This window comes from Vollenhovia emeryi, unplaced genomic scaffold, assembly GCF_000949405.1.
Source record: "Vollenhovia emeryi isolate VEMERY1.0 unplaced genomic scaffold, V.emery_V1.0 DF939163.1, whole genome shotgun sequence".
Taxonomy (NCBI): domain Eukaryota; kingdom Metazoa; phylum Arthropoda; class Insecta; order Hymenoptera; family Formicidae; genus Vollenhovia; species Vollenhovia emeryi.
The window spans coordinates 302313-310783 of record NW_011967203.1 but is presented as its reverse complement, the minus strand read 5'-3'; the positions used below and the strand labels follow the sequence as shown (position 1 = coordinate 310783).

The window sequence follows — 8471 nt, the reverse complement described above, 5'->3', positions numbered from 1 at the left end:
GAAATAAAATGGATTTATTTCCTTACTCCTACTCCTTACTCCAGCTTACTCCAGCTTACTCCATGTATTGTAGACCAGCCTTTAGGCTTAAGTTGAAAATTCTACTTCAGTACCTCGATAGCGTAAATTGGTATGATAATGTAACTCTGGCGGTGCGTGTAGCTACGTATCATTAATGAACAGTACTGGCAATATTTCGCACAAGAAATAGTCATCATAAAACTGACGCATACAATTGATAAATATGTGCACAGATGGCGAATACAAGTGGCGAAATAAGAGGTTTACTTATAAAATGCACACGTAAATGTAAGCTTAAATATAAAATTCTACATCAGTACTTTGATAGCGCAAATTAGTATGATAATGCCACATTGGTGCCGTGTGCAACTACGTATTTAAGTTAATGAACAGTATTTTCAGTGATTCCGTTTTACAAAAAGGGTAAGCTGATCTCGAGAAAGATTATTCCTAACCGTATTGCAAGAATTAAGTGTTGTGTTGGTCAAAGCGAAATTGGTTTTCGCTTATAAGTAGATTTAAACTGCATTTTGCAAAAATCGCGTGACAAAATAACAAAATAATTATTATAATTGTGATGTGTTAAAAGATCAACGATAACTAAAGGCATTTGCACATTAACTTTAAAGGGAACTGTGATCATCATGTGGAAACTAATAATATTATGTACGGTGGGCCTGGTAGCCGCCGAAAGGGCTACTTTTGACAATTACAAGGTTTTCAAAATCACTCCAACTACACAGCCACAGGTTGACTTTCTGAAGCAGTTGGTAGATGTTCCTGATGGAGTGAGTAAATCTTTCAAGTTTTCAAAAACAAATGAAAGCAAATTAATACATTTTGTGATTTACTTTATGTAAATGTCTATTTTTCTTAAGAGATTTGTAACATTTGAACATTAACCATTTTAGCTGAAATTCAAGAAAATAAAGTTTATAAAAATAGCATATTATAATGTACACAAATTATAAAACTTATCAAATCAGTTTTATCTACGAATTTACCAAATTATTTATTAAATAACACTTAGAACATTTATACAAAAACAGACAAATATACGACTCATTTCTTTGAATTAAAATGTTATTGTTAAATATTAAAAATTAAACGTTTACAGTTTTCCTTCTGGTACTCACCGTCCGTGAACAAACAAGCGGAACTTATGGTAGCTCCGCACAAGTTGCCCGAATTCTATGAAATAATGGCGCAGATCCAAGTACCCTATGAACTTTTTATTCAGAATGTTCAGTCATTAATCGATCGGGTGACACCCGCGAGTATATCGACGGGATTCGATTTTAGAAACTACCACACGCTCGATAAAATTTACCAGAATCTGGATGACCTAGCTCAGCAGTATCCCAATAAGGTACAGACTATCGTGGGCGGCAAATCGTACGAAGGACGCCAAATCAAAGGCGTCAAGGTTTCCTTTAAACCCGGCAATCCCGGAATCTTCCTCGAGGGTGGTATTCACGCCAGGGAATGGATCTCTACTGCGACTGTTATGTACATTTTGCATCAATTACTGACCAGCACCAACCCGGAGGTCAGGGCTCTGGCTGAGAGCCACGATTGGTACATCTTCCCCTCGTTCAATCCCGATGGATATGTGTATACGCACACCACGGTATGCTTCGTTATTATGCCTTTATGACGTCATATAAAACTTGTTTACCAATTTATAAACTAATCTCAATTACCCAAATATTTTTTATTTATTTCAGAATCGATTGTGGAGAAAAACACGTAAGCCATATAGTTTTGGCTGTTACGGCAGCGACCCCAACAGGAACTGGGGCTACAAATGGAACGGTAAAAATTAATTGTGTGAATAGAAAACTATAATAAAATTAAAAGTTATAAATAATTTAAAGAACCGAGATTATTCTGCAAGGTTCACCGGACTTATGAGATTAAGATCCGCCCGAGATGTTTATAACAAATATGTAATATATAAATATATTTATATATCGATCATTTATTTTCAGCTGGAGGATCTAGCAGTTTCCCATGCGCCGAAACCTACAACGGAAATTCACCGTTCTCCGATATTGAGACAAAGAGCATGTCCGAATATATCGGAACCATTTCCAACAAATTTTACGCGTATATCGCATTCCATAGTTACTCGCAATTATTGCTGATCCCGTACGGTCACACTAAGGCTCATCTTGATAACTACAATGATCTGGTGAGTAATTTTAATTGTAAAACGAATACAACTTCGAGAAACATATGATCAAATAATTATCTGTATGAAAATTAAAGAACATTAAATTGAAAATAATTTCTCTCACATTATTATTATAACTTATTTATAATATTATTATCTATATTGCGAGCCACACATAATTATATATTGAGAAATATTAACTTTCAAATATAACAATTTGGATTAATAATAATTAATTCAATTTCATAATGAAACAAGTTTAAAGCGACTTACTTTTACTTTATCATTTATCATTGTTATTAATAATTATTTATTTTTAAAAGGAATAAGATATTATTTTGATTAATTCGAATAATTATTTATGGGAACTGATAGAACATAACAAGTTTATTTAATTTTTGCTTTTTTCAGCTTGGTATTGGCAGAAAATCGATTACAGCTCTTGCAAAGAGATATGGAACTAAATTTACGGTCGGAAATATTGCCGAGACAATCTGTACGTAGAAAACTTGTTATCTATCTTGTCTTCTCTCTTTTGTTTATCGTATCAAAATCATGCTTTCTATTTTTGTTAAGTGATTTATTGTTGAGGATTTCTTTTTTCTATTAAAAGCAAATTGATGCAAAGTTAATAATATATTTTATTACATTTTGAATTTGAATTAACTGTATAAAAAATATAGTTCTTTATACTTACTGCACTTGTAAAATTATTTTTAGATGTGGCTTCTGGAGGTTCTATGGATTGGGTCAAAGGCACTTTTGGTACACCTATTACCTACACTTATGAATTGCGTGATGAAGGTCGTTACGGCTTCTTATTGCCACCTAATCAAATCATCCCGACTGGAGAAGAAACTATGGACTCTCTCATAGGCATGTTTAAAGAAGCAAAAGCACGTGGATATCCACAAAAATAATTAAGACTTGCGAAATTTCGTATACTACTGGCATATTTTTACTTGACGATCTGCTAAGTTTTAAATATTGTATAATTTATAATACAATAAATAAATCTTGATATTACTGTTCGTATTTATGTACAATGTTTCAGATTAAAGATTAAAATTTGTATGAAGATTTTGTAATCAAGTATTTTGTGAAGAAGAGCTTATTTAAGGGTTTATTTTGCATATCAGTATGAATATCTTTTGCCGATAGGTTATTTTCATAAAATTTCTCACAGCACGAACTCCAAGTTTATTTATTTTTCAAAACTTAAGTAAATATGTTCACTCAAAGATAAAAAATTAACTATTTGATGGAACGAGTTGGAACTTTACACGTGTCCATAGGTGAGTTGAAACTTTTTATTTAACGTATGACGTCTGTTGTTGAATGCACTTGTACTTCATTTCAAGAACTTTTCAAGTTCTTGTACATAAACATACAAAGATAATTGTGCAGTAGAAGAAATACAAGGTAAAGTCATTGGTTTTCAAGATAAGAAAAATATATCTATGACTTTCCATAAGTTATGTTCATAACGTTCCATATAAAGTCAGTTTGCTGATAAGTTATCTATGAATTGACGAGTGAAGAATATCTCTTTCTGTCACTTATGAATAAAATTGTAGTTGCTACTGAAAATAATTTTTTTAACGTGAAATTCAACACAACTGCAGAAATAAGCACGGGTATTGTAGACATTTAGTGAAAATCGTTTTTATTTTTGCAACAAATAGTTACTTTTATTATTACTATAATATTACTACGACAACTATACTGAAAAAATCGTATTCTTGATTTGAGAACAATATTTTCTAAAGTTTTTCTCTAATCGAATATTCTAAAAAGTTCAGAATTTTTCCCCTTTTGTTAAGAATAATATCTGAAGTGAAGAAAATATTCTAAAATACTACGTCAGCGATTATTTGACAAATGACTCTGGCGCTCACACAAGCATGATGTAATGCGCTACAGTATCAGATTTAAGAGTCATCAGTGCAAGTTTGGTCACAATCGAGTGTGTACGTATTTTCTTGTGTGAATATTTGTGAACGCAGTATTTTGCGCGGTCGAAAAGGAGCGAAATGTTTTAACTGAGCGAAGAACCAACATGAAATTTCTCGTAAAACTCGGTAAAGGCGGGAGGGAAATTTTTGAAATGTTAAAAACTGTGAATAAAGGGTCTGCTATGAAGTGTAGAATATAAATGGTAAAGGGTTTAGGCCCTAAACTTTAGGGAACCGGTTTAGAGAGAAGAGTAGGAGAGGGTCGACGACGACGCGTAAGAGGGTCGCTTTTCAACGTTACGTACTGATGAAAACATTCAAGACGTGTTCACGATTTGGTGATGTCAGACCGTCGCATTACTTAGAACGATTGCTTGAGCTGGGATTTAATAAAGGTAAAAGTGTTCGAACAATTTTGAAAGAAGGTTTAAATGTGCGCAAAGCGCGTCGTCTTCGACGCTTTCCCGCCCTTCCTTAAACCGGTCTAACTACGCTAGTTAGCTAGAGGTATATTCTAATTCGTTAGAATATTTCATTCTATTAAAGGAAAATCCCCTTATCTTTATAATATTGCAATCAGAACTTTTCGTGATTTTAATCAATTTTTAAATATACTAAAAATATATAATATTACAATCCTAGCAATATTTTAAGCGCAAAAAAATAATTGTAAGATTTATACATACAGGTATTGTAAACAAAATTTGAGATTTAATCGTGAAATACATATTTATGTTGTACAACACATGATTACACGTGCAGTAAAAACTGCTGGACAATTAAGCATAAAAATTTACTATGACACGTGTCATTGCGTTTGAATACTGAGTTACCTACGGCACGAAAAATTACACCATCACAATAATTTGTCATCCTGTTATCAAAGTACTTTGATAACAAGATGACAAATTATTGTGATGGTGTAATTTTTCGTGCCGTGGGTAACTCTGTATTTAAATGCAATGAACATTACAGCACTGGTGAATACAAGTGATCCTGTTTTACGAGAAGGTAAGCCGATATTTTTTAACAAAATTGGAAAATTGGAAGATTTAAATATTTTAAAAAATTACAAGAATTAAATTATATTTTATTGATTAATTTAAAATTAATATTTATTGATTAAAGCCTAACTGTCTGTTAAAAGATTTTTACAAGAAATACAAGTTTTTATATAAGAAAAAGACATTTTCGGTAATTCTGATAATCATAAATTAAAATTGTATGCTGTATAACACCATGAATTAAAATTAAAGGGAAACGTAGTGGCGGAATCATCATGTGGAGGACAATAGTATTGTGTTCACTTATCGGGCCGATAGCCGCCGAAAAGGCTACTTTTCACAACTATAAAGTCTTCAGAATTACTCCGACTACAGAAACACACGTTGAATTACTGCGCCAGCTAGACGAAGTTCCTAATGAAGTAAGTAAAAATCATTTGGCACAAACAGTAAATAGAAATAACAAAGCATATTAAAAATACAATAGAAACAAATGCATTCTGTCGAAAACCCATTTTTCAAGAAACTAATATCACTGAATTGATTACGTTAAAATTGCAACATAAAATTTGATTTAATTTACATAATTTGGAATTCACAAAGTTTCATAGTTTACTTATTAAATAACATTCAAAAATGGAAATGGACTAATAAACATGCAATGAATCTATAAGACTAAAATTAAATGATGATTAAGTATACAAAATTATTTATAGTTCACTTTCTGGAAAGAACCGACTTCCGTAAATACGGAAGTGGACCTTATGGTAGCGCCGCACAAGCTGCCCATATTTCACGAATTAATGGCCCAAATTGAAGCACCCCATCAAGTTCATGTTGATAACGTTCAGACACTAGTCGATCAAACGACGACCGCAAATCAGTCAACATGGTTTGATTTTGAAAGTTACCACAGTCTCTGGGAAATCTACGAGAACCTGGATGATCTGGCCAAGCAGCATCCCGACAAAGTAGAGGTCGTCGTGGGTGGTAGGACGTTTGAGAATCGTCAGATCAAAGGTGTCAAGGTTTCCTTTAAAGCTAACAATCCCGGAATCTTCCTCGAGGGTGGTAATCACGCCAGGGAATGGATCTCTCCAGCGACTGTTATGTATATTTTGCATCAATTGCTGACCAGTGTCAACCCGGAAGTTAGAGCTCTGGCTGAGAGCCACGATTGGTACATCTTCCCCGTATTTAATCCCGACGGATATGTGTACACGCATACCACCGTAAGTCTTATTTTGAATATTACATTTACCAATTTATCGATTTTAATCATCTGTATCGAAATTTCTTTTAGAATCGAGTGTGGAGGAAGACGCGTGAGCTGCATGGTCTATTTTGCAGAGGTAGCGATCCCAATAGGAATTGGGGTTACAAATGGAACGGTAAGTATTTGTATCTTTTATTAACCAAAGACTGCAACAATTAAAGAAAACAGTTATTAAAAGTTTATATTATTTTGAAAGCTCGAAAAAGTTGATGGGGTCGCAGTAAATCCGTAAACAATATTCATTATCGTATTTATTAATATTATGTATATGATTGTTATTGTATTTTGATTCTATAATTGTATTTGTAGGTGGAGGTATCTTCAACAGGTTTCCGTGTTCCGAAACTTACGCCGGAAGGGAACCATTCTCCGTTATAGAAACGAAGAGCATGTCCGACTATATCAAATCCATTTCTGATAAATTTTACGCATACATCGCATTCCATAGTTATTCACAACTTTTGATGTACCCTTATGGCTACACATATGTTCGTCTTGAAAACTACGAAGACTTGGTGAGTAATTTTAATTATAAAATAATGGTAACATATAGTTTTAGAAATATAATAACAATAAAATCATGAATAAACAGTATTAAATTAATAAAACATCTATCCCTTTTTTGTAACTACTATCGCTAATATCACAATTTACCAAAGATTGAGATTGTGTAGTTCACTACTTGAATTACGAATCAACACTAAAATCAGTGATTAAATATTGATAAGGAAATATCAAATCTCTCTGCGTACTTGTTACTAATTGATCTAATTTCTTTGTAAATCATATTTAGAGCAATCAAGTTTATCATTATTTATTTAATAAGAGTAATTGTTTTATAAGAATTTGTAACATAATTTATAGTTTGCCATTGCTTCGAAATCGGTTGAAGCTCTCAAAAACAGATACGGAACTAAATATCGATTTGGAAGTCTTGCCGAAGTAATTTGTAAGTAGAAAAATTTTAATGTATTTTACTTTTGTGTCTCTCTCTCTCTCTCTCTATCTCTTATATTTTTAAACAATTTTTTTACTATCTTGGATGATACCTTACTATTACTAAAAGTTTACTTTAATTTAACATTATAATATAAAAATGTAATCTGATATTGTTGCATTGCGGTATTAAATAATTGTTCATGTGAAAATAATATAATATTTTTCAAACTAATCTTGTGAAATTATTTTTAGACAAAACTCATGGAACTACTGCAGATTATATCAGAGGTATTTACAATAAATCTATCGTCTATGTCTATGAATTACGTGATCAAGGTAAATATGGCTTCTTGTTGCCTCCTGAGCAAATTATCCCGACTGGAGAAGAAACTTTAGATTCTCTCGTAGTTATGTTCAAAGAGGCAAAGGCGCTTGGATATCCCAAAAATGTGTCCAATTGATAATTAAACATTTTTGAAGGATAATTGCTTGTCCCTATTGGATCTGGCGCCATGTTGGCAGCACGCGGATGCATAAGTCCCAGTCTACAATAGATGATTTAAGCCCTAAGCTTTAAGAAATTGGCCAATCAATGAGTAGAATGCGCGACTGTGATTAGTCAATTTCTTAAGGCTTAGGGCTTAAATATCTATTGTAGACTGGGACTAAGGCCCGACTGGCTGGTGCCTGTTTCCAACGGTTGTCTACCAACCTATATAATCTATCTATGTATTCATTGCCTAAGTTCGTTACATCAGTCAGTCAGTCATCTCGATCTGTACTACACACACGCATTTTGTAAGACTGAATGGTGTACAGAAGATAGTGTGTCAGGTAACAATAAAGAGCGTTAATGATAACAAACTATCGTCATCTCAATTGTCCCACAATTTTTCCACGGACATTCTTTTATTTAGCACATTTTTATTAGACTAATTTTGTAATCGGTTGATAATAATAAACTTTGGTACTTTACTGTATTATTTCGTATTTCCTATGTTTTTTCCTATGCTTACATAATTGAAATCGTCTGTGTGTAACTATTCTAGGAGAAACTTGCATTTATTCTCTTAGTATTATTTTTTATATTTTATTTTGAA

The 8471-nt window shown here is 32.7% G+C and overlaps 2 protein-coding genes across 4 annotated transcripts; both read left to right on the top strand.

The window, feature by feature from the left end:
• Positions 1–584: 584 nt before the first annotated feature.
• LOC105564529 (zinc carboxypeptidase-like) lies at positions 585–3275 on the top strand. The gene is made up of 6 exons (XM_012016960.1): positions 585–809; positions 1139–1651; positions 1749–1836; positions 2013–2215; positions 2609–2693; positions 2918–3275. The coding sequence occupies exons 1-6, from the start codon at positions 666–668 to the stop codon at positions 3115–3117; spliced, it is 1233 nt and encodes a 410-aa protein (XP_011872350.1). The 5' UTR covers positions 585–665; the 3' UTR covers positions 3118–3275.
• An 878-nt stretch (positions 3276–4153) lies between these two features.
• Positions 4154–8235, top strand: LOC105564530 (zinc carboxypeptidase-like). Of its 3 annotated transcripts, XM_012016962.1 has the most exons (9): positions 4391–4547; positions 5128–5163; positions 5409–5578; positions 5873–6388; positions 6460–6547; positions 6742–6947; positions 7297–7381; positions 7624–7806; positions 8016–8235. In XM_012016962.1, exons 1-9 carry the CDS (start codon positions 4460–4462, stop codon positions 8027–8029), a joined length of 1386 nt encoding a protein of 461 aa, XP_011872352.1. In that variant the 5' UTR covers positions 4391–4459; the 3' UTR covers positions 8030–8235. The 3 variants fall into 3 exon arrangements, with proteins under 3 accessions (XP_011872353.1, XP_011872352.1, XP_011872351.1); XM_012016963.1 differs by lacking the exons at positions 4391–4547; positions 8016–8235 and adding an exon at positions 4154–4355 and having other exon boundaries at positions 7624–7908; XM_012016961.1 differs by lacking the exon at positions 8016–8235 and having other exon boundaries at positions 7624–7908.
• Positions 8236–8471: the final 236 nt, after the last annotated feature.

Excerpts from the sequence above, each read along its gene's own strand:
- LOC105564529 (XM_012016960.1), top strand. The coding sequence starts at position 666 with ATGTGGAAACTAATAATATTATGTACGGTGGGCCTGGTAGCCGCCGAA. Across the intron at positions 1,652-1,748 it reads ATGTGTATACGCACACCACG|AATCGATTGTGGAGAAAAAC; the intron begins GTATGCTTCGTT and ends TATTTATTTCAG. Across the intron at positions 1,837-2,012 it reads CTGGGGCTACAAATGGAACG|CTGGAGGATCTAGCAGTTTC; the intron begins GTAAAAATTAAT and ends ATTTATTTTCAG.
- LOC105564530 (XM_012016961.1), top strand. The coding sequence starts at position 4,460 with ATGAAAACATTCAAGACGTGTTCACGATTTGGTGATGTCAGACCGTCG. Across the intron at positions 6,389-6,459 it reads ATGTGTACACGCATACCACC|AATCGAGTGTGGAGGAAGAC; the intron begins GTAAGTCTTATT and ends AATTTCTTTTAG. Across the intron at positions 6,548-6,741 it reads TTGGGGTTACAAATGGAACG|GTGGAGGTATCTTCAACAGG; the intron begins GTAAGTATTTGT and ends TTGTATTTGTAG.